This window comes from Carcharodon carcharias, chromosome 15 (genome assembly GCF_017639515.1).
Source record: "Carcharodon carcharias isolate sCarCar2 chromosome 15, sCarCar2.pri, whole genome shotgun sequence".
NCBI lineage: Eukaryota > Metazoa > Chordata > Chondrichthyes > Lamniformes > Lamnidae > Carcharodon > Carcharodon carcharias.
Window position 1 is genome coordinate 126,785,272 of NC_054481.1, and position 25,765 is coordinate 126,811,036.

General features: G+C 43.5%; 1 protein-coding gene across 3 annotated transcripts in view; it reads left to right on the forward strand.

Moving 5' to 3' along the window:
• Positions 1-25,765, forward strand: part of tmem201 (transmembrane protein 201) — a 187,327-nt gene that overhangs the window by 155,865 nt on the left and 5,697 nt on the right. For 2 of the 3 annotated variants that reach the window (XM_041206450.1, XM_041206449.1), the window contains exons 9-10: positions 9,155-9,457; positions 18,533-18,679. In XM_041206450.1, the coding sequence (XP_041062384.1) occupies positions 9,155-9,457; positions 18,533-18,679 (450 nt within the window). The remainder of the gene's footprint in view (positions 1-9,154; positions 9,458-18,532; positions 18,680-25,765) is intronic. The other variant, XM_041206451.1, reaches the window with a different exon arrangement.

The window sequence follows — 25,765 nt, forward strand, 5'->3', positions numbered from 1 at the left end:
GATGATAGTGGTCGTGGGTTTGAGGTGCTCTCTAAGGAGCTTTGGTGAATTCCTGCAGTGCATCTTGTAGACGGCACACACGCTGCTGCTACTGTGTATCGGTGGTGGAGGGAGTGAATGGTTGTGGATGGGGTGCCAATCAAGCGGGCTGCTTTGTCCTGGATGGTGTCAAGCTTCTTGAGTGTTGTGGGAACTGCACTCATCCAGGCAAGTGGGGAGTATTCCATCACACTCCTGACTTCTGCCATGTAAATGGATGTGTATCTTGGGTCTGGAGCAGCGACCTCTCCCAGCCAACATACCCAGCCTCGAGGTGCTAATCACTCAAAACCAGTTCCATTGGGCGAGCATGTAGGTCGTATGCCTGCCTACCTGACTCCCAAAGCAATTGTTCTACTTCAAACTCAGTTGTGGTAGGAGACTCCAAGGAGGACAGCAGAATCCCTGAAGAGTTCAAACATCTCCATCGACTCATGGCTTGTGACTGACCAAAACGGAGAAGGTTCATTCGGGAAGGCACCAAACACATCAAGAGGCTGCTGGGAGCACACACCAGTGAAGCCAGGCTGTTGGAGGGAGTGCTCAAACCTCCAAACGCCTCATCTATCTGACCCTTCAAGCACCACCTGCCCTGCAGCGTCTGCAGATCATTCAGTGGATTTATCAGCCATCTCTGACCCATCGAACCAGATGGAAGTAAACCATCCCTGGTCCCCCAGGGACTGCCTAAGAAGAAGATAAACTTTCTCCTGAAATTGAAGACTAAACCAGTCTCAGAGCATATTGCAGTTTGCACAGGGTTGCGTAAAGTTTAACCCAGTAATACTACTGATAATGGTGCCCACTTTGTATAATAGGGTGCCTCTGACATCATGCTTTTATAAAATACTTAGCGCTGTTTAGTTCCCCCTTCTTCAATACTGGGTAATTCCAACAAAAAGTTGGATCAAAGGCAAAGCAAAATAGCTGAAACTACTGTAACAAAAACAAAAATTGCTGGAAAAACTCGGCAGGTCTGACAGCATCTGTGGAGAGGAAGACAGAGTTAACGTTTCAAGTCCACATGACTCTTCATCAGAACTAAGAGAAATAGAAATGTGGTGAAATATAAGCTGTTAAAGTTCTCTGGCATTTGCCCTTGGGCCCATCATTATTAGCCTGCCTCTGGGTGAAATAACCCGTCAACTCTCCCAAACAAATCAGAAATACACAGTCATGTCAACCACATTGACAGTAGCAAATGCAACGACATTAACTGCTTGCCCTTTTCCTCCACACGAGCTGCAAAAATCAGGCTAAATTCACCCTTGAGATTTATTTGCCCCATTTATCATGGTAGCTGTGGGTGTAAACTTCTCATGTTCTAATCCTCCTGCCAGTTGGGGAGTGTGGTGTTATGATTCCATCACCTGTAGGAAGCTCAAATAACAGTGTGACATGTCTACATCAGATTCCATTGTGAATGTTGGCATAAGAACTTATAATGGAAGGGATTGACGAAAAGTGAACATGGACGTAATGCTTGCAATATGTTATAGCTGATCTCTGGCATTACAGACAGGGGATTCAAAACCAAGTGTAGTCTTCAAATGGAGCAACGTTAGCGATAATTGGACCCAGCATGCAGATCTAATTCAGTCCCCCATTGAAAATCGGACATTGTGTCCTAGTTTGTACATTTCCATTTTAAATCCCTATGTCCACATTTGCCATGAAACTATCTCCATAACCTTATGACATTATGTCATTACACCTTCCCACCAGTGGTGGCATTTCAGCATCCCAATTGGACAGTGTGTGTTGTTGATAATGCTGAGTTACACAGGCTCAGTCTATTATAATTGCAGAGATGGGAATTTAGAATGAGGAAAGAGTGACTGGAAGTTCACACTGATGTAACACTTTGAATATACTTGTAATTGATGTAGATGTAAAGGTAGCTGGTAGATTAGCAAAACAAATAACCAAAACAAAACTAAAAATACCTGGAAAAACTCAGCAGGTCCGACAGCATCTGCGGAGAGGGACACAGTCAACGTTTTGAGTCCGCATGACTCCTCAACAGAGTCAACAGCACAGACTCGAAACGTTGACTGTGTTCCTCTCCGCAGATGCTGTCAGACTTGAGTTTTTCCAGGTATTTTTATTTTTGTTTTGAATTTCCAGCATCCGCAGTTTTTTGCTTTTAAAATAAATAACCAGTCTGTATTAATATCAAGCTGTGTGTGAATGCTACTGATTTTTATCTTCTGTTCCCCAGCCCTGCTAATGCAATAAAAGCTGACAGATTTCAGGCATTGTTTTGGAGTTGTTGATGAGCTGGCTGCTAACTTTTTATCAAGGTCAAGATGACATTGAGTCTATTTTTCTTGTTCCCCAAGAAACTGATAGTTGCTATCCTCCCCGAACTAGAGGAAATGGTAGACATCTGTGTTTGTGTTTGACATCGCTGAGACTCCTGATCTGCAACATTGACGTCAGACCTGGGCGCTCGTACATTCAAAGCTTCTGGGCAAAACAATGCTTTATAAGAGTGGCAAAAATATAGTGTTCTCATCCCAACTTTAGTTGTGGCTGGGATCAAGAGAGAGAGAGAGAGTTTTTTTTTAACTCTTTCATGAGATGTGGGCAACACTGGCAAGGCCAGCATTTGTTGCCCATCCCTAATTGCCCTTGAACTGAGTGGTTTACTAGGGCCATTTCAGAGGGGCAGTTAAGAGTCAACCACATGGCTGTGGGTCTGGAGTCACATGTAGGCCAGACCAGGTAAGGACAGCAGATTTCCTTCCCTAAAGGGCATTAGTGAACCAGATGGGTTTTTACAACAATCAATGATAGTTTCATGGTCATCATTACTGAAGGCTTTCAATTCCAGATTTTATTAATTGGTTTTAAATTCCACCAGCTGCCACAGTGGGATTTGAACCCAGGTCCCCAGATCATTAGCCTGGCTCTCTGGGTTACTAAAACAGAAACAGAAATGCCTGGAAAAACTCAGCAGGTGTGGCAGCATCGGCGGAGGGAGAGTACAGTTGACATTTCGAGTCCTCATGACCCTTCAACGGAACTAAGTAAAAATAGGAGAGGGGTGAAATATAAGCTGGTTTAAGGTGGGGTGGGACAGGTAGAGCTGGATAGAGGGCCAGTGATAGGTGGAGATTGCCAAAAGATGTCATAGACAGAAGGACAAAGAGGTGTTGAAGTGGTGATATTATCTTATCTTACATTATCTGTCCTGTCTTATACTCTTAATTAGCACATTCCTTTAGATAATAATGCTGCCAGACCTGCTGAGTTTTTCCAGGTATTTCTGTTTCTGTTTTTGTTTTTTGCATCCGCAGTTTTTTGTTTTTTATCTCTGGGTTACTAGTCCAGCGACATTAGCACTGCGCCACTGTCGCCCCAAATTAGGGATATCCCAATAGATTGTGAATGTTCTTTTTAAAAATAGGTTCTCGGAGCTCTGCATTTAAAACACAAATTCAGGCTATTTCAAATGATAATTATAATTGGAAAGCCGATAGCAATAATTAGCTGAAGTGTTTACAACTCATGCCTAAGAAAACACAGGTGTACAAAACCACTGTGTTCAATGTTCTCTAATTAAACCACACCTGGGGAGACAGTCAAGTGGAAAAGCTACATTCTCATCACGTGAAAAGACAGACGCCAAAAATATGGTTAAAATTGTTCAGTTATCCCAGAGATGTTATCTTTAAAACAAAAGAGGGCCTAGCGCATCATGTAATTATTGTACCACAGAGGCAAATATCATCTGTGAGCTACCCAAGAAATGTTATCAAAGAAACACACGCGCCTTCCCCCAACACTGACCACCACGCTGAAACACGACCACAACAATACCACACGGCATCATTTGAATGTCAGCTGAGAATGGGAATTACAGAAGTTGAATATTTTTTAACATGCATAACTGAAGGCAGTGTTCTTATTTGTTTTCAAAGAAAGGCAGACCTAACAAAGTGAAGAGCATTAAAAATCAAGTGCAAAGAGCAAATGACACAGATATGGCTCGAACTCCTCAACTACATTGAAGAACAGCACGAGGTGCTATTCTTATAGATGTCGACACCAAATCTTGGAACATTAGCAATTGGCAAAGTATGATTGATAGTGTAACAATAGATCATGTTTTAGGGACTGGATGCACATTGAGCCATGTTTTTATTTCTTAAAGAATCCCTCAATCCATCAGCTCACTACTTTTCTTGAATCAAAACAGCACGGGAGCTCCACAAAGTGTACCGTCCTCACATTTTGCAAATTGAATCTGTTTTCTTTGGAATAAATATAAATAATTGGTGAAAATTTGAAGTTTTAAATAGGATGCTTATTCTCAACGAACACAATTTGGAAAAAGACCAATTGGCATTCCTGGTGTCTAGGAAATGTAACCCACAATACCTCTCATTACAAATTTTTCTTCAGCTGCCGATCCTCAGTAAATTTGAATCAGCCTCTACTGACTCCCAAGATGGTCCATTCCACCTGTTCTGTAACTTCTGCGTAAAGTACTTAAGTCTAAATTGTCATTTAACTCTGCCTCTTCCAGGTCTGAAGCGATGGATTCTAACTATTGTCATGTAACAGTAGTTATTCTGTTGTGTATCTCTCTCCCTGATCTTTGCAAAAGATTTACAATGATTCGGTTCACTTTTTATTATCCTATTTGTTACATGAAATCTTACATCAGGAACTGTTACATCCTGAAAATGCTGAAACGGTTTGACGGCAGGGGATAGGGAGAGAGGGAAAAGAATCGCGCTGTGGATCAGCATAAATAGGAGCACTTTCAATGTAAGGGTCAAATGTAGAATTCACCAAGGCACCAGCAAAAGTAACCTGTTTGAGTTTTCACACATTTAATCAGAAGCGCAAGATATTGATTTTTTTTTTAGGAAGGTAACAGTTTTCTAAACAATTGTAAGATCGCAAGCTAGCTGTAAACATTAATATCGGCATTTTTAAATATGCACTCTCCTCCTTTGCCCCTCTTCTCCTCCCAAAAATATGCCATCCCATGAGAAACAGCTAGAATTGTGTGGTAGAGTACATTTTATTGCCTCTTTTTTATCACCTCAGTTAGCAAAAGGCAGTGTTGTTAACCTGTCAAAATGCAGAGCCCCTGGATTGTGAAACTATCTCATTAATTTGTGCCAGCTCTAAAAATACTTACGATATATTCCAGATTATACTATTTAATGTGATGTAGAAGATAATAGGTTCTGCAGAAATATTTGTTATCTTATTATCTTCCAGTTGTTAGCACAGTGCCATCAATTACACACTCAAGCAATGAATGTTACAATTCAGCAACTTGCATTTATACAGAGTCTTCAACCTAGTAAAACATCCCAAGGCGATTCACAGAGCTATAATCGGGCAAAATATTGACACAGAGACAAAGAAGGAGAGATTAGAATAGGGGATAAAAAGCTAGGTCAAAGAGGCAGGTTTTAAGAGAGGTGGTGAGTTTTAGGGAGGGAATTGCAGAGCTTAGGGCCTGGACAACTGAAGACATGACCACCAATGGTGAGACAAAGGAAACAAGCATCACAGGTCCTCCTTTCTGATTTAAAAAAAAGTGCCCTGTTATAAAGAAATTCTGGCACACATGTTGAGACACCTTCCATGCTCAGCACTACAGAGCACTCATCGATCTTCAGTTCCAACCAACCACATAACTAGAAAGCCATGGCATGCAGTGATAAATGACATTCATCATCCTGAGTGTTGAGCTATATTTTTCTGATCCAAAGCTTTCATTTCCTGAATGTCCAATCTGGTGCAGGTGCCAGTCTCAGAGTACTTGTCGTATTGTTTTTACTCAAGCAGCCATGTATGTGGGTGAGTATAAGTGGAGCACCCTAAGACTTTGGGGCAATGTCTGTTTTAACCCCCTTAAAACATGCTCCTGACTTTAAAAAAAATGGCCGTATTGTGTATTATAAAGTACGTATCACAAGCAGTAACCCCTCGCCAGGCCTCAGTCCCTCTTCCTCTTCCCTCCCCCATCCACACACTGCACAACGCTCTAGCAGCAAAATGACAAAACTTTAGGAAATCAAGGGAGGAAAGGAAAACTGGAGAACAGATGAAGGAAAGAGGAAATTAGTCCTTTGGTAGAACAGAAGCTGAGTATTCCTGAGAAAATAGACATGCTGTCGAAGCTTTTCATCTTGCGTTCATCAGGCTATTCACAAGAATGCCAATAGTAAAAGGAACAACAATTTATACTGCATGAGAAGAGAGTGCTGCAGAGTCCACTTGCCAACCAATCAGCATTGTCTTCTTGTGCAGTATAAATTGCTGTTCCCTTGACATTTACAAGAATACCAACTGTATGGATGAGGAAAGCTCTGACAACATCTCTTTTCTCAACAATACAAGAAAGGAAAAGTAATCGAGCTAGGAAGGGAAGGATAAAATGATGATTTTTGACATGGGCGACAAGCATAACCACTGGGGAAGGTGAGATGAGCATGTTTCTCCCATTAACTTTTTTGGCATCAGTTTTATCTTCCTCTTTCGCTTCCCCTCCCTCTGAAGCCTGCAATTTCACCTCCAGCCTTGTGGTTGAGCTTCTGCTATGGTTTTCCCACTTCCATTTTTCCTTTTTATCTTCTTTTACAGAATAAAACCATTGCAGATTGCGACCTCCAATCCATTTAACCAGCAAAGCGTTGTTTCTCTCCTCTTCATTTTGAATGGTTTCTCTTCACTTTCCAATCTGGTTTTGATTCTGCCCTTTTTACTATTGTTTCCCTTTCCATGTGGCATTAACAATGTTGCTTTTTTTTTTATCTTCGGCCTCTGTCCTATTTTGTTTACTGCCTTTCACTTCTCTTTCCACATGTGGTGGGGTAGCAACGGGTGACGCCAAGAAACACACAGCGAGTGTCAGAATAAAAGACTGAAGATGGACAGGAGGCGAGGCGAGGAAAGCACAGAAATCACAAACAGTGTAAGGCAGAGGAGAAACTAATGGAGAAACAGGAACCACCAACGTTGAGAGCAGACGATGTAGTGCAGTAAAAACAGACCTGCAGCAGTGAAACAGTAGAAAAACCTTACATAGAGCAGCGAAGGCTGTGAAAGCAGAAATTGCATAATTTGCAAGACTTAAAATCGTTAATATCCCAAGTGTGATACTAAGGCAACAGTTGTTCCTAAAGGAAATCTCGAATTATGCTGTATCTCAATCTGTGTCCCTTCTATTTTGGATTGGAACAAGTGGGTGAGGCCATTTCTTTAACGATTCACTGTGTTCTTTCTGATAGTTCAGTTATACGCAGTAAGGGCTGGTTTTGTTTCTGTATCTGGCTCTGAACGGTTGTACAGATGTGATGCCCTGACATTCCAACAAAAAAAAAAGATTCTCCTCCTTCCTGCCTTAAAAGTGCTGAACCCGACTCAGGTTCACCTCCACTGGCAAAGATAGCCTTGTCCAAGCAACCACTCCTCAATTTTGAGCCAGAGCCAGAGTGCCAGCGGCCTGTTTCATTCTTGGAAGAGTGGGGATTTGGAATGGGGAGAGAGTCACAGCCAAACTTCATCCTATGTTGACCTCCACCTTTTCCAGGAAAGGGCTGGGGCAAGCTAAAGGAATGCTGGCTGATCTTTCGAATTCGCCTGGTCCAAGAAATTTGGAGGGAAGTTTTACCAGGTTCTTGGAGATGGGGGAGAGAGCGAAGTCTGAGATAAGTGCATTGTGCTAGTTTCCCTGACGTGTTCCTACCTCCCCCCCCCACCCCCGCACCCCCGGCCTTTTCTCCAGAGGCGGCTTCTGTGTGGTGATGGTAGAGCCAGCAGAGGGAAGTCAATTAAGGCCCTCACGTGGCAAATGAGCAGCAAATTTCCAAGGGCAGCGCAATTTCAATTGGGCTGCATGAGCCCTAAGCTGCGTCAGAACCTCCACTACTCGGAGGAGCCGGCTGCCCGACAGTGGGTCAGAGTAGCATGAAAATAAGTTGCAGTCTGACCGCTTAATGATGCACATGGCAAGCCTGAGGCAGAGACTCACCCATTGCAAGAGCAGCTCCGAGAAACCTCTCCCTCAGATGGTGCTCGGGATACAGAGATGGCTGCCAATTCCCTCAGCCTTTTCTCTCAGCTTCCTTCCTTTCAGGCTTTGTCCCTCAGCAGCGCGCTGGCCCTCTGGGCTGCTGCCGGCTGATAGACCCTCCCACCTCCTCAACCTTCCTGCCGTCCCTAGCTCGATGGCAAAGCCGGAGGTGGGCCACGAATTAATCACCATCCCACTCCCAGTTGAAAATGGACCCAGAAGGTTTGTTGCTCTGACAGCCTAGTTGCAGAGCTGTAAGTGGTCCCAATAACTGAAAATCTTTTTTATACCTGGAAAATTCAGCCCAATGAGCCCATTTGTACTGACCCCATCGAAGGACAGTTAACCTCTGTACAGGTTGGCAATTAAACCTGGCTTTTCTTGTCCCTGCCCTGTTCACATACAATTCATGCAGGTGTCCTGGTTGTTGCTCGGGGTATCAGAATCACACAGTGCAGATGAGGCCCTTCGGCCCATCGAGTCTGCACCGACATTATCGGATAAATGTATAATTGAAAGCCCAATGACAGGAAAATAGTGTTGTGGGGAATAATGTTAATTAATTATTGGACTATTGGATGCCCGTCAACTAGTTTTATTTAAAAGTGCTCAACAAATATTTTTTAAAAGGACTAGTTTCGGGGAAAGATTCCTGCAGTCCGATGTCACGGGTTGATTGTTCCACATGCTGCCTAGACATGGCGATGGTGGGTTATCAGAGTTGCCCGCTGGTGTCTCATACCAGTTTTCAGCCACTTATTGGAACGCTACCTTTAAAAAAAAAAGAAAGTTCCATCTCTGTGGAAAGAGAACTCATCATCGCCAACTCTCCCTGAGGGAACCTAGTTGCCAGCTGCAGATGGTTGTGTGGGGCCAAGAAGCCTGGAAGGGATAGAAAGATTAAAGTTCCCGATTCAATTCCTCCAACATCAAAACATTAAAATGTCTGAGAACTTATATGTGGAAACACATAGTTAAGAAATGTTTTGTCAGACCATACTGATAGAGGGATTTTTAGCCGTCGAGGAAGAAACTGATCCCCCGCATTTGTATTTGCTTTTTCTGTAGATTATTTTTCTTTGAAGTCTGGAAGCCGACCATCTTCTCCTTCAATGTCACCAACTCCCTCAGTGGCGGGATCGGTGACATCTAGTTCCGGCTCTTTGCACCACCGACGTCCCCTCATCAGCCCAGCTCGTCTCAACCTTACGGGGCAAAGACTCAAGTTGTTCACGGAACACTCCAGGATTCAGCAAGGCCCACTAAAGTTGGCCCATAAAGCCTGGCCCGCTCCTAACCTGTCGGAGGATGCCAATGTCTCCAGTAATGTTCTGGCGCAGGATGTGACCCGGGTCTCTTCTCACAGTCACAGTATGTACCTGTACAAATCAATTTGAGAAGTGCCGTCTCTTGTATCTTACAAGATTCACGTATGTGAGGGTGAAGTTCCTCCTGTTGGTCATTTTACCAGAACAATATTGTGAATGCAAAATGGGTACACTGGCTTTTTACTGCAATAACGGCAGGAATTTCACCCCATATATTTAATTTGATACCTCTGCTAAGATCTTACCCTTACCCCAATCTTCTAACTGAGACGCTTGAGCCACAGGACTCAGGTAAGTTTTCATTTCAAGGATGCATTGGAGAAGCAGGCCATGCTGCCCTCTTGTACCAGTAGGAAATCCCATTAGAAAGAGCGATCCCAAACTGACAATTGTGTAGTGTAGAATCTTCTTAGACAGTGCAATTGTAAAACTACCCGACCTAATAACTTGATTTCTAATTGTATTTAATTTGTTGTGACAATTAAATATAATTGGATAATTGGATGTTGTAACTTGTAAAATTGTGCAGGAATTGGATATGGTAACTGAAAGAGTTCCCTGAGTGGAATGCTAGGATTTACAGCCTTTGGAGTTTTGACCAGTTTTAGAACAGTTTTCCCTACGGAGCTGATTACCACCCATATCTCTGTCCTCGCGCCCCCAACCCTTTTCACCCTCCCCCTACCCCAGCTGTCATTGTCCCTATTTCCATACATCAGAATTGATGTGCACAGTTGTCAGAGGAGTTGAGACCTCCAACCCTACCCTAGGTAACCATGCTCAAGAGGTGTGAGTACGCTTAAAGCTACCCCCTAAACCTACCCACTTTACTCAATCCCTTCTGAAAGCTCCCCAGCAGAGGACTATTGAGAAAGAGCAAAGTCAATGTTTTATCAAACTAGGATAGACTACGCACTCAAATAATGTTCAAACAATATTTTAATTGACCCAGCCAGAATTCACCACTGGATAACAGATTTTTTTCTTTTAACCATGACTTAAGTGCACTCTTGGACATATTAGAGTGAAGAATTGAGTTTCAGATTCCCTGGCTTATGCTACATACATGTAAACATACGAATTAGGAGCAGGAGTAGGCCACTTGGCCCCTCGAGCCTGCTCTGCCATGCAATAAGATCATGGCTGTTTCCAATAGCCTTTCAGCCCCTCGTTTATGTATACTGTGCGCACAATTAAAAGAGGTGCTCAGTTGCAAAGCAGAATTGAGTTTACTGCTGCTCTGTGATACCAGTGAAGGACAGTCATTTCTTGGTACAATAGAGAACGATCTCTGGTCGAAGGCTGTTTACTACTGTGTCCCTGGCCTCCCATTAGCTGCAGCTTGATGTCTAGTCTCGCACTGCATCCCTCTCGTTCAGACCTCTTGTGTCCGCTCGTTTTTTCCTGTGTCCTTAATCAGATATCCTTTGCGGAAGATCCAATTCAACCTTCACCAGGTTACACCCCTTTGGGATTGCATGTTCATTTGACGCACACACGTGAAACAGTGAAATGTTAAATTAAAAACTTCAAGGGGCTGTATCTTCCGGTCGGCGAGTAGGGGCGGGGCGTGAACTGATGCGGGGTGATGTCGGGCGTGTGTCCCGATGTCAAAGTACGTCATTCAGACTTTCAGTTCAGCGGGCGCACACCCAAGTCAGCTATGTGCTCACCAACCTGTCAACGGCCTATTAAAGCCATTAACAAAGTAGTTGAAATCATTAATGGTCCTGCCCGTCCAACCTTAAGGTTGTTGGACAGGCCAGGAGCACTGGCGGGTTTCAGAAAAAGCATGAAAACCTCATCCACGGGCGGGATGAGGTTTCATGAAGATTTAAAAATCTCTCAATATTTTAAAATAAAAGGTATGGACTTGTCCCAACTCATGTGACAGTGTCACATGAAGGGACATGGCAAGGGAATTCTTTTCTCGGCGTTGTTTAAAGTTTAAAATGTGAGCCGATCTCCCTGAGACAGCACTTTGCCTCGGGGAGATCTGTGCGCTCTTCCTTGCCCCATGCGCAAAAGAGCACAGCCCCGGCTGAGGGGAATCCCTCCCCCCACCCGCACAGGGAGCGCTCAGCACTTCCTGGCAGATGTCACGCTTGGGCGGGCTTTAATTGGCCTGCCCACAAAATGGCGGCGCGCCCCTGACTGGGGGCACCAATCGGAAGCGTACCCGCCCGTGCCTGCTCTCGCACATCTCTCTCCACACCCCCCCCCCCAAACTAAATGGGGTGAAGATGTTGCCTTAAATGTTTGTCCTGGATATTTGTGTACCTCCTTTCTCAATTCTTACCTTCTTTGAAAGTCCAGTAACATTAGACGGTAAGAAATGGATGGATTGCCTATTTTGCGAACAGGAACGTAGGAAGGTAGTAGAAGCAGGAGTAGGCCATTCATTCAGCCCTTCGAGCCCACTCCGCCATTCAACTAACTCTTGGAATAAATTAAATAATAATAATAGATTAGTTTGAATTTGTCCGAATCCATTTGAATGGTTCAAACCAGCTTTTTGTCCTTTTTCGTCAGCGAGCACATTGAGGTCTGTCTTCAATTTGCACACCCTAGCCCAGTAAATGTCATTAAAATTGAGTTCATATTTTAATATTTTCAGCCTCTGGATAATGAACCCCTTTTTTCTTTAACTTACAAGCCTGTGACTGATTTTTCCAAATGCTTAGAATATGAAGTTTAAATCTTACAGGGACTGAAGGGGGCTATTCAGCCCATCCCTGCCTGTGGAAAAGCTATTCAATTAATCCTACTCCCCTGCTCTTTTCCCAACGTCTTGCGATTTCCTCCCCTTTGAAGTGTATACCTTTTGAATGTTGCGATTGGATCTGCTTCCCCGATCCTTTCAATGAGTGCATTCTAGAACATCATATCTCTTTGTATAATTGTTTTCCTCCTCATGTCATGTCTGACACTTCTACGAATTACCTTAAATCTATATCGTCTGGTTATCAACTCTTCTGCCTCTGGAAGCAGTTACTCAATCAAAACTCCTTGAAATATTGAACACCTCTATTAAATCTCCCAGAGGTACAGTTTGCAATGGTCCTGGTCCTGTTCAGAAATGACAGATTCATCAATCATTCTATAAATCAACCTTCTAGATGAACCTTTGCCTTCCTTACTGCAGCTACTTTAAAAATGACCTTTCACTGTGACCCTAAAATATTCTTGTAATATTTGTTTTTTGGGTTTTTTTCTCATAAAATGTTCCAACAAACACAAGATTAAAATGTAGAGCTGTCACTTTTAATCCTGATTGTAAGATTTGAGCGTTGTTTTGTCTTTTGTGCCAGTAGTTCCTTTTATTTTTAATTTATAATTATGTTCTGTTCAATTTTGCAAGCCGCCCTATAATTTCTATAGCCTGTTGGAGGGAAGGTAGTGGCTCTCATCTATTGAACTTTATCAACGCTGCAAGAAGAAGTGAGAAATCATATAAAGTGCTGGTTATGTGTCTCACTTCATACAAGAGCTTTATACTATGGATGCTGATAATCTGAGATAAAAGCAAAAAGTGTTGGAGATACTCTGCAAGACAGGCAGAGAGAAACAGAATTAACGTTTTGAGTTGACGACCTTGCATCAGAGCTGGAAAAGGTCAGAGAAATAACCATTTTAAGCAAGTACAGTGTTGTGCAAAGGGAGGAGGGGAAAGAACAAAAGGGAAGGTCCATGATTGGTTGGAAGGCAGGAGAGATTAAATGGGATGATGGTGCAAGACAGGAGATGAGTAAATAGATATAAAATGGATCTAGGGGAAGTGTAAATTCTAATGCAGTTTGCAACTTTTGAAATTCTCTCATCAAACAACGAAGTGCTGTTTCTTGAGCTTTCGCTGAGCTTCATCAGAACATAATGGGAGGGTCTGAGGACAGAAAGGTCAGTTTAGGAGTGGGACAGGGAATTAAATGTAGGTGACCGAAAGCTCAGGGCCATGCTTGTGGACTTGAATAGAGGAGTTCTGCAAAACAACCACCCAATCTGCATTTGGTCCCCCAAATGGAGAGTAGACCACATTGCGAGCAGCGAATACTGTGTGCTACACTTAAAGAAATACATGTAAAAAGCTGTTTCACCTGGAAGAAGTGTTTGGAGGGTGGAAAAGGAGGAGGTTAAAAAGGCAGGGGTTGCACATCCTGTGCCTGCAAGGGAATGTGAGGGGGTGTTGGTGATTAAAGAGTGGTCTAGGTTGTCACAGAGGGAATGGTCCCTTCAAAATGCTGAAAGGGGAGTGAAAGATGTGTTTGGTGGTGGCATTACCCTTGAGATGGCAGAAAATGATTAGTTGAGTCTAGAGGCTGGTAGGATGGAAAGTGAGGACAAGGGAAACCCTATCTTTGTTCCAGAAGGGAGGAGAAGGTGTGAAGCAGAAGTTTGGAAAAGGGATAGACATAATTGAGGGCTCTGTAAAGCATAGTGGAGGGGAATAGTCAGTTGAAGAACAAGGAAGGCATATTAGAAGCACTGGTGACATCATCAGAACAGATGCAACAAAGGCTGAAAAACTGAAAATGGAATAGAACCATTTCCTATGTTATTACTATTCCTGCGGAGGAGCTACGCATTACTTATCAAGAGATGAGTTTAAAATAGGGTTGCACCTCTTTTTGGAAGATACCAACATTTTTCAGCACTGCTGCTGTTGATTGTGGGACATGTTGCATTAAAATAGATCAAGTGCAGTTGAAGAGTGATAGAGAGGCACAGTGTGAGAGAGTGCCTCCTTCCTAATGGGGTAGCTGCAGGTTTCAGCCACCAAGACACTATCACTCGAACTCGACCAACACTATTAGGCAGTAATTTTCCTCTGTTCTGTGCAGTCAGGCTGGAATCTCGCAAGGGGAAGACTTGGTGCAAGTGATTGCTTTCCAAACCTCCGTGAACCGTACTGATCTCATAAGTCTGCATCCTCAACACTCATGGTCCAGCCTGTAACCATCTTGGATTTGTTAGAATAGAAGCTTTTATTATTACCAAAAAGCTGCTATTACAGAAAGCAATAAGCCGTCTTTCCCATGGGTCAGATAAGTGGCTATACTTCACTCTCATTAAATCCCACTCAAACTCCATTGCCCTCCATATAATCTTGAGTATTTCCTCATTTTATTACACAATTCAGTCACTTTATTTTTCAGTGTAATCTCAACAGGACAGAGTTTAACGCAAACAGCCTTTCAGAGTCTGATTTGTTTTTAGTGTTTTTGAGATATAGCTGCACATAACACAGGGCGTACTCAGTGTAAAACTATCTGGCTTGCATGCATCATAATTTTGTAGGCTGAGGAATGATAATGCTGGGAATGGAACACTTCATTCGTTTCAATCATGCAGCGTAAAGCATTCGGTATAGTGAGAGCCCCTAGATATAGAGTAAAATTTCTTTGCTGTTTCACCTGTTCCTCGCTGCGTTGGTGTAACACACTCCATTTTACGCAGCACCCACCTTTGTGGCCTCACTGATTCAGATTCCAATTCGCCCACCCCTCTCTCAGAACTGGGTTGAGTGCCTTTCCACACAAGACCTTCACACAGTCAGCAGACACAGAACTTTGTATCATAACCACCTCAGTTGGATTCAAATCAAGGCGCCAGAAGTGCCAGTACAGTGGGTGTAAACCCCCACTGCCACTCAGTATATTTGTAAATGGTTCAATTTCTGGCACAACACATCATCTTTGTAGCTTGCTTCAGGATTTAAAACACAATAGAAGTACATAAACCCTTCCTCTAATATTGTTACACGTAAAAATGTATTTTTTCCCAACTCACAAATACAGTTATCGACGCTCCAGTTTACCTACGGGATTCATCACCAGTAATGCGCTGCTTTTTTTTTTGACTGTTCGTCTTTGTTTTAGCTAGAAAAAGTGATTGACATTAATTTTATTGAAAGGAAGTTAAGAATTTTGACCAGGGAAGGCTTATCTCCAACATATTCCGTCATAAGCTTACAGAATTGGATTGAAAGAAGATCAGATTGCCTTGTTCTTATCCTCATGTAACGAGGGATCCCACAGTGTTGTGCAACACCTGGCACTGACAGTGATACTCTAACAGGAAAAGAAGAAATTAGCACGACAGGAAGTGAAGACCATCTTCAGGGATTAATCAAACAAAAGGTTTACCCCGCAGATTTAAATACTTGCCAAACAGTTCAATCACACAGAATGACAGTGCACAGATTAATCTACTAGTTGGAATGATGAGCTATTAACCCTGGGCATGGTGACATTTTCATTTGTTAAATAAACGAGGGAAATCTCAGCATAAATTTCACTTGCGAACCTTAATATTTCACTTAAATTCAGTTGAGAAAAATAATGATTGAAATCCTCTGCAAGTACGGAGAAGTGAATGAACTCTCATGACTGTGAGGAATTGCAATTGAAAATCTGATTTACGTTTTATTAGAAATCTGAGAAATTCCTAAAGAACTGCCAACTCTGAGCAATGGAAATTAAGCACTGAGGGCGCACCACACTGCTGGAGGTGCTATCTTTCATGTGGGCCGTTAAACCGAGGCCCTGCCTACACTCAGTTGGATGATAAAGATCCCATGGCTGTTTTGCAGAAGAGCTGGGGAGTTATTGTGTCTTGTCCGATATTCATCCCTCAATCAACGTCACACAAACAGATGATCTGGTCATTTATTGCCGTTTATGAGAGCTTGCAGTGTGCAAATTGGCTGTTGCGTTTCCTACATGACAACAGTGACTACGTTTCAAAAGCTCTTCATTTACCCCAGTGATTTGAGACATCCAGTGATTGTGAAAGGTGGCCATAGAAAAACAAATCCTTTTTTTTCTTTCTCCCTGGTATCCAGTAGCCCTAGGTTTCAGATTTACTTCTAACCTTAAGTTTTTAAGAACCTAAATGCTGATCCCTTGTGGCTTCTTACTCACAGGACTTATGCCTTGTCTCTCCCTTCCCTTGTTCTCCCACTTTGTGAGTACCCAGGTTGATTAAAGTTGGCTTTTACCATGTGCTACAATATTAAATACAATGAGGTGCAGTCACTCATAGTTAATCCTGTGAATGAGTACCTTCACTGGCATGAATTTATGCTTTAGGTTAAGCTTGAGGTCATCCAAAACTCTGCTGGCTCTGCTAATTTGCACAAATCCATTCGCCCATCACCTCTGTTCTCACTGACCTACATTGGCTCCCCGTTAAGCAATGGTTCAATTTTAAAATTCTCATCCCTGATTTCAGATTTTTCCATGGCATCGCTCCTCCCTATCTCACTAATCTTTGTCCCCACAACCCTACTAATTCTCCTCTAATTCTGGTCTCTTGAGCATCCCTGATTTTCATTGTTCCGTCGCTGGTCACCATACCTTCAACTTATAAAAACAAAAAACTGCGGATGCTGGAAATCCAAAACAAAAACAGAAATACCTGGAAAAACTCAGCAGGTCTGGCAGCATCGGCGGAGAACAAAGTTGACATTTCGAGTCCTCATGACCCTTCGGTGGAGAAGAGCAAAGTTGATGTTTTCAAGTCCTCATGACCCTTCTGTTGAAGGGTCATGAGGACTCGAAACGTCAACTCTGCTCTTCTCCACCGATGCTGCCAGACCTGCTGAGTTTTTCCAGGTATTTCTGTTTTTGTTTTACCATACCTTCAACTGCCAGCTTTGGAATATCCTTCCTAAGCTCTCTGCCTATCTCTCTCCCCTCCTTTCTGATGCTCCTCTCAAAGACCTACTTCTTTGACCAAGCTTTTGGCCACCTGTCCTCATGTCTCCTGATGGGACTCGGTGTCAAATTTTGTTTTATAACGCTCCCTGGGGAATTTTACTTTGTTAAAGGTATTATATAAATACAAGTTGTTGCTGTTGAACCCTTATGTTTTTATATCTGCCTCGCCTTCACTGAGGTGGTCAGCAAATATTCAAACAAAATTCTCAATCAGTTAGTGCAACATAAACAAAGGCAACGTTCATTCAAATATAAGCTCAAAATACATTCAATTTGGTGGTAGGAATCAGGCCCAGTGTTGACCTGCTTGTCAGAGTTGCCCAGCTAATAGGCTAATTCTAGGACCATAGAATATAGGAATTAGGAACAGAAGTAGGCCATTCAGCCCCTCAAGCCTACTTCACCATTTAACTACATCATGGCTGATCCTCTACCTCAATGCTACTTTCAGGCACTATCATCATATCCCTTCATACCTTTAATATGCGGAAATCTATCGATCTCTGTCCTGAATATACTCAATGACTGAGTCTCCACAGCCCTCTGGAGTAGAGAATTCCAACGATTCACCACCCTCTGATTGAAGAAATACCTCCCCGTCTCGGTCCTAAATGGCCTGCCCCTTGTTCTGAGACTGTGTCCCCTGGTTCTAAAGCTGCAGCCCCAGCCAGGGAAGACATCCTTCCTGCATCTACCCTGTCGAACCTTGTAAGAATTTTGTATGCCTGTCGACTGACACTGAAAAAGATTCTCAAGGAAATGTGTTTTGAGCTACTAACTGAAATTGTGGCTCGAATTGAAAGCAACCCAGAACTGGGTGTTTGTGTTATCACTAATTTCTTAGTGATTGCTGTTGTCACTGCCTCTGATTAATGGGGAATAGGCCTACATCTCTTGGCAAAATGTTCCTGAAAGTAAAGTTAATGGTGTTAATTACATTTGTGTGCACCTGGCACCAGTAAAATTAAATGTTTTTTTCCCCCATGTTACTCAACACTGTTCTGTTCTTTCACTTATCTGATTGATTTTAGGTTTTGCTTGCTTTGACCAAATTATCAGTTGGTGTGTGCTGACATGTTATACGGCACATTATCATACGCACTGATTGTTAACCCTTTCCTTCCTCATTAATTACACGATAGCTAGAATTCTGATCCTGCGTGTATTGGGTTAGGCTCCTCTACTTGGTTTCTCCTCAAGGAGTCAAAATCGCCTCGTCCTGTCACCCTCCCTGTGTCCGCACTGCCCATCCTAGCGTGGATGACCATTCACTTGGCCAACAAGGGATAATAAAGAATGTGGTTTTGGATGTTTTCCACTTTATGTAGCGGATAAAAACCACAATGACTCCGTAACAGGAACACCTTAACTGTGTTTGTGTATTATTTTCCTCTCTTCAGATGCCAAGTCGGTTGAAGGAGGGAGTATATACAGTGAAACAACAGGCCAGAGGAAAGACAGCTCTTCCAGATCCTCAGCGTGTGTGGTAGATACCACCACCAATGTTGTCGGCCACCAGACAAGTGATGTTGCCAGAGGATGGAAAGGTATGGTCTTTAACAGGGTTACTTGTCTTCTGTTAGACAACTGGACTGCCTCCTATCTAAAGAGTAACATTTTGTAAGATGTAAAATTTATAATTTAATATTTTCAGTTTTGCAATATTTTACATCCTGAAGAATATATTAGCATCATTAGATTTTCGTAAATCGTACTTTGAGGTGTTGTGTTAGTTCCTTGCTGTGATTTTGTTGGTTTGTAAAATTATTAATTTATCCACGAGTGGTTCCTCCCATGGCATTGCCTACAGCAAGGCAGCTTTTACCCTGTTTTATAATGACGGGAGAGCTGTACCATTATCATGCTGTTGCAAAGATGCAACTCGGTTTAAGTAGGTCTGCTTCTTTATTTTGACCACCACCCTCAATATCTGATGTCCCTCAGAGAAGCCTCAGCACTTCCATTGCTACAGTGGGTAGGCATCATGTGGGTGCACAGGGAAGACAGCTTAATGTTACAGTAGAAGTCATTTTAAGTCAGAGTTGAGGAGAAGTTTTTTTTTCCCTCAAAAGGGTTCAGAGTCTTTGGAACTCTCTTCCTCAAAAGGCAATGGAAGCAGAGTCTTTGAATGTTTTTAAGGCAGAGCTAGATAGATCCTTGATAAGCAAGAGGGTGAAAGGTTATCGGGGCTCGGTGGGAATGTGGAGTTGAGGTTATAATGAGACCGGCTGTGATCTTATTGAATGGCGGAGCAGGCTCAAGGGGCCTCATCCTGCTCCTGATTTGTAATCCGTATGTTCGTAAGTCACAATACAGGTTGTTCTGGGGGAAAGGAGATGACAATTTGTGTTACGTTAGCAAAATGCAAAGGACTGCTATTCACTGATGTGTAAGTTGTGGCTAGATTGAGAGCGTAGATATCAAAGTAAATATTACATTTGAAATGGGCAAAATCTAAAATTTCAAAAGGGGAAAGAGTAAGGTCACGAACTCTGGTTAGATGTATTGCTGGAGATTCCATCACAAGATCTCCCATCTCTGACCACCCTGGCCAGTTTTTTTTTATTTGTTCACGGGATTGTGGGCTTCGCTGACTGGGCCAGCATTTATTGCCCATCCCAAATGGCCCTTGAGAAGGTGGTGGTCAGCTGCCTTCTTGAGCCGCTGCAGTTCCTGTGGTGTAGGTACACCCACAGTGCTGTGAGGGAGGGAGTTCCAGTCAAACAACCTTCTTTTCCCATCTTGCAATCGTTTTTGGAACTAATAAACAGCAGTGTTCAAACAAAACATATTTTTAAAAAAAAATCTCCAATAATTTTTCAAATGACAACTTTATTCCCATACAAAGCTGTTTTATTTCCCCCTGGTTGGCTTTTCTCTATTCACCTCTCTGCAGACAGGGACAACATGTAAAGCTGCAGAAATATTATGTGAAGGATACATTACAAAATCTAAAAATACTTGGTGTTGATTCAGCAAAAGGTCGCGCCATATTCCAAGATTTTATCAGCAGGATGGGGCAATCGGCTGGGCTGATCGCATGAAAGCAGATATGTTCTGTGCGTGAGAGTTTTATGGAAAGAATTGTAGAGAGAGGCAAGACCCCTCAGGAGTATTTCACCAATGCAGTGCTTGGAAACTATGGTCTCTGTGCCCCATTAACAGCACCAAATAGCGCTGAACGCTGTCACGTTTTATATCCTAGCGGTCAAAATGGTACGTGCCAGCATTCTTCCAATAGGGAAGATGTCCGACCGAGTTGCTGCTCAGCATTGTGGGGCAGGATAGGTGGTGAATCTTTGGAACCTTCTATCCCAGAGGGCTGTCGATACTCAGCCACCGAGCATGTTTAAGACTTTTGGAGGGGGATGATGGCATAGTGGTAATTTCACTGGACCAGGAATGCTCTGGGGACATGGACCAGGAATTTTTGGATGGCGGGGTTCCCTGTCCCGCCACCCATAGAGTTGGTGGGGACCAGCTGCAAGCGGGACTTCCTCCCCTCACCCCGGAGGAAGCCCCGCCTCGGAGACCGGTCGGCCAATCCGATTGGCCAGCAGCTCTCGAGTCCCTGCCGCGCCAGAAGCTTCATTGGACAGAAGTGGGGTTTCACGCAGACCCCCCCAGAGCCGAAGTCCCGGGAGCGCTGGACCAGGTAAGGTTTGGGGTCTCGAGTCAGGGAGGGTAGGGGAGACTTGGGTGAGGGATGTGGACGGTGCCGGATTGGGGTGCTGGGGAAAAGGCTGGGGTGGGGCAGGAGGGAGGTCCAGCGGCCACCAGACCATAAGGGGGTGGGGGGGGGGGGGGTGCAAGGTTAAAAGGGGCCTCTGGTTGAAGGCTTCCCCACTCCACCCCACCGACATCCCACCCGAGGCCTAAACCCGATTCCCCGTACCTGGGAAATCCTCCTGCTAGCCTAAAAGTTGAGGCTGGGCGGGAAAGGGCCCTCAAGTGTCACTAATTGGCCATCTAGGGGCTTCCACTGGGGCAAAGGACCCGTCCAAGATCTCGCCCGCTCCAGTGTAAAATTGCTGAGAGGTCGAGGGAAGTGGGGGGTGGGGGGGGTGCGGGCGGGTTGGGGAGCCTTCAACCAAGCCATTCATAATGTTTCATGCTCACTCACCACCCCCGCCACCAGCCTACAAATCCACCGGCGGGTGAGCATGAAATTCAGACCATGGGTTCAAATCCCACCAGGGTCACTGGTAGAATTTTAATTCAATTAATGAATGAACCTGAAATAGAAATGGGGAGTTGGCTGTACAGCCTGGCAGAGTTTCTCAGTAACGGTGACCATGAAACTATTGTCGATGGTCATTAAAAACCCATCTGGTTCAATAATGTCCTGTAGGAAAGGAAATCTGCCATCCTTACCCGGTCTGGCCTACATGTGACTCCAGACCCCACAGCAATGTGGTTGACTCTTAACTGCCCTCTGAAATGACAAAAGTGCTGGTCTTGCCAGTAACGTCCACATCTCATGAAAGAATTTAAAAAAAAACTGAGAGTGATCGATCTTTCATTGAGGGAATAGAGAGATAGATTGGAAAAGTACAGCTGAGGTAGTACATCAACCATGATTTTACTGGATGGCAGAGAAAAGCACCATGGTATGGCCAACTCCTCTTATTTCTTATTCCTTATTAAAGATCCCTGGTTCCCTTTTGCTGAGTTAGAATGATGCATTCCAATGGCTGTCATTTTTGCTGGGTTAGGAAGAGGAGGAAATCAGCTGGTGTTCTCGCTCCAGACATAGTGACTACCTCTCACCAACTGGAAAGTGCAGCGGTGTGGAAGCCAGGTTTGACTTTGATGTCTTCCATAGTGGAGTAGCCTGCTGGAACACTGATGAAGAATGGGCAATGGGGAGAGCTATCGACACCTTTGGAACTGTATCTCTAAATTAATTGGTGCTTTCAAGAGAACAGGTGGAATTATTTCACATTGGATTTTTTAATTGGTTTTAGATTTACATACAAAACAGGAGCCGAGGTAGACTATTCGGCCCCTCAAGCCTCCTCTGCCTTTTAATAAGATCACTGATCTGTTTGTGTTTCGAATTCCACATTCCCCCCTACCCCAATAACCTTTGATTCCCTTGCCTAACAAGAATCTAGCTCCCTCCACCTTAAAAATATTCAATGACCCCACCTCCACTGCCTTCTGAGGCAAAGAATTCCAAAGTCACACGACCCTCAGAAAAAATTTATCCTCATCTCTGACCTAAAAGGGAAACTCCTAATTCTAAAGCCGTGTCCCCTTGTTCTGGACTCACCCACAAGAGGAAACATCCTTTCTACATCCACCTTGTCAAGACCATTAAGGATCTTTTATACTTCAATCAAATCATCCCCCACTCTTCTAAACTCCAGTGGAAACAAGCCCAGTCTGGCTAACCTTTCCTCATAAGACAACCCATTCATTCCAGGTATCAATCTAGTAAACCTCCTCTGAACCGTCTCCAATCCTTCCTTAAATAAGGAGACCAAAACTGTGCTCAATATTCCACTCAGTGGTCTCACCAATGCCCTGTATAATTGAAGCACAACATCCTTACTTTTATGTTCAATTTCTTTTGTAATAAAGGATAGCATTCCATTAGCCTCCTTGATTACATGCTGTACCTGCATACTAACTTTTTGTGACTCATGCACAAGAACACCTTGATCCCTCCGCACCTCAAAATTCTGCAGCCGTTCTCCATTTAAGTAATGCTCTGATTTTTTTTTCTCCTTATTTAGGAAGCTACTAAAAGTGGGCACAATACTAAAAAAGGTTACGTTTGGAATTTAATGATGTCTGTTTCCTATCTAATTAGTATGCAAAACTTGAGATAATACAGATATTAAACATTTCAAACAAAAATATAGCTTAAAAAAACCTGTCTCCTGTTTGGCACAGACAGTCAGTCAGACGCTTCGGGCAAGATTCTTCATTGTGGTGATGTGATCTGTTTGAAACCTTTCTGTGGTCTATATTCCATAGCATTTCATTCATGTATTTTGAGGTTTAACGTTGTTGCCTTATCATCATGGCCACCAAATGGCTTTTGCAGTTGTTGGTTTTCTTCTGGTCCTTGCCAAGCAGTTTCTGCTAAAGTTGTGGGTGGTGGGGGCGTCACTACTGTACTGACAGGTTTTGGCTTTGGACGGACGGTCCCTTTCGTAAACGGTTGAAAACCTGGAATTCCACCCCCCACCCCCACCCCAACCCAGGGCTAAAGAGACTGAGCTCCCTGCCCACTGGCATGTGACTTTTTGACCTGAACACTGCTCGTGGCTGGATTAGGAAGCACCTGCCCGAAAGGATGATGCTTTGTGTTTTCTAAAAGCGACGAGCAGTAAGGGGTCAAGACTTGTGGACATAACAGATCCTCAGCTCGAAGGGGAACCAGGGATAGCTGTCATCCTAATTGTGTCGTCTGAGGAGATTTATAAAAAAAATATGTTATGGAAGCACTAATCATTCCTGCACTAGGATTTAATAAACAAAATGCTAGTAAAGAAACCCCTATCGCTATCTGGGAGAGCCAGTCCAATAGAATATCAATATTTTGGAGAAAGACATCATTAACATCATATATATTTCATGCATGCAGTGCTTTTGTTGCTGGATGGACATTGAAGCTGGTGCAAAATTAACGGTCTGGTCTTCTTGAGCTCCAGCTCGTGAGCTGGCAATTTTTTATTTAACCTCCGAACGTGTTTTGGGATAATTGTAGAGGCACGTGCCAGAATAATGATGACGACGTGACCATACTGAGTGATCTGTTACTAACCTGACTGATCACCCATGAGCCAGTGTTTTCATTGCCTGTGGAAGCTTTTGCGCTAAGTAACAGTGCAACCTGCGCTGCGTGCAGTAATCGCAAGAGTGCAAACTCTGCTCCAAATCATTTGTTGGCAGGTATAATGAGCCAAAGCGTCCTTTGTATTGCATACGAGCAATGCCTCTGTGACAAGGTCATTCCAATGTGATCTGTTTCTGGGTGCCCCAAGTTCAGCTTAGCCATATCCCTGGAGGTTTCATTCTGCGACCTCCCAACTCCAGTTGCCTGGGTCACTCAATCAACCTTTTTTCCCAACCTCCAACATTTTGAAGTCTAATAAGTGAAAGCGTTCAATGGAAAAAATATTATGACCCTATGATTTTTCTCCCTGCTTGTTTGTAGCAGTGTGTGGAAGATTAACCTTTAAGGACGTCCTAGCATGTGGTAAGGTCACTGGACTAGTAATGCAGAGGCCCAGGGTAATGCTCCGGAGACATGAGTTCGTATCCCACCACAGCAGCTGGAGGAATTTAAATTCAGTTAATAAAATCATGAATAAAATGTTATTCTCATTAATAATGGTCAGGAAACTACCAGATTACTATAAAACCTCATCTGGCCCACTAATGTCCTTTAGGAAAGGAAATCTACCATCATTACCTGGTCTGGCCTACATGCGACTCTAGGTCAGCAGCAACTTGGTTAATCCTTAACTGCCCTCCAAAGTGGCCGAGCAAGCCACTGAATTGTATCAGATCGCTAGAGAAAGCACTGTGCGGGTGTACCCACACCACATGGACTGCAGCGGTTCAAGAAGGCAGCTCACCGCCACCTTCTCCAGGGCAATTAGGGATGGGCAATAAATGCTGGCCCAGCCAGCGTCACTCCCATCCAGAGAAAGAATAAAAGAAATTTTTTTTAAATCCTGCAGATTCCAGAACGATCCTGGAGAGTTGGCAACCCCTACATTTTTCTAGTGATGTGAGAAGCTTGTCTCAAATGTCTTCAATGTTGCATCAGTACTTTATGACCTATAAGCCTTCAGAGTAAATGTGAATATTCCTCCAATGTACTGCTTATATGGATGTTATCCAGCAGGGTAAATTAATTGTGTTGCTGGGAATGATATTTTAAAGCCACTATTTTTGTCCACTACATTTCTCATGAAAACGAGTATTGTTTCTCCACAGGTACCAACTCTTTCTGCTTGATAAAATGCACTTTCAGTTGACATTTGTCTTCAATCCAATCTTTTTTTTTTCAATTGAGGCAGCATCTTCAGGGATGAAGAGCTGCCATCAAAATCTAAGTGGGGGGTAAAGGCTACCCAAGTAAACCAGTGAATATAGTCACTGCCCGTTGTAGTGACAAGCCTGAAAGAGCAGAAGGGTGCAGATTCAATTCCCCAACTTTACAGCCGATACTCAATAGGGATAGCACTCGAGCTGCTGCAGTTGAGCTCACCTTCCTTGAGTGAAGGAAGTGACTAAACTAGCCCCTCCATCACTATCCATTGACCCCTGTTGACAAGTGAGTGCACACGGATGTCAAGTGATGACAAGCAAGGATCTGCTTCCATGCCACATATTGTTGAAAAATAAGCTGACGCTAAGTATCTTGGTTTTCACATTAAGACCGAGTTCTTGTTGGGGTGGTGGTGGGGGAAGACAACACTAAAACACTTCCAGTACACATGTAACTCAGCCTCACAAAAGTCAACACTCAGGAGAAAGGGTAGAATAAGGCAAACTTAAAACCGGGGAAAGATGGAGATGACAGGGGAAACTGCTCACTTTCTATTTTAAAAATGACACATGTGCCAAACTCTAAAAAAGTTAAAGGTCCCTCTTTCATTTCAGCCTTG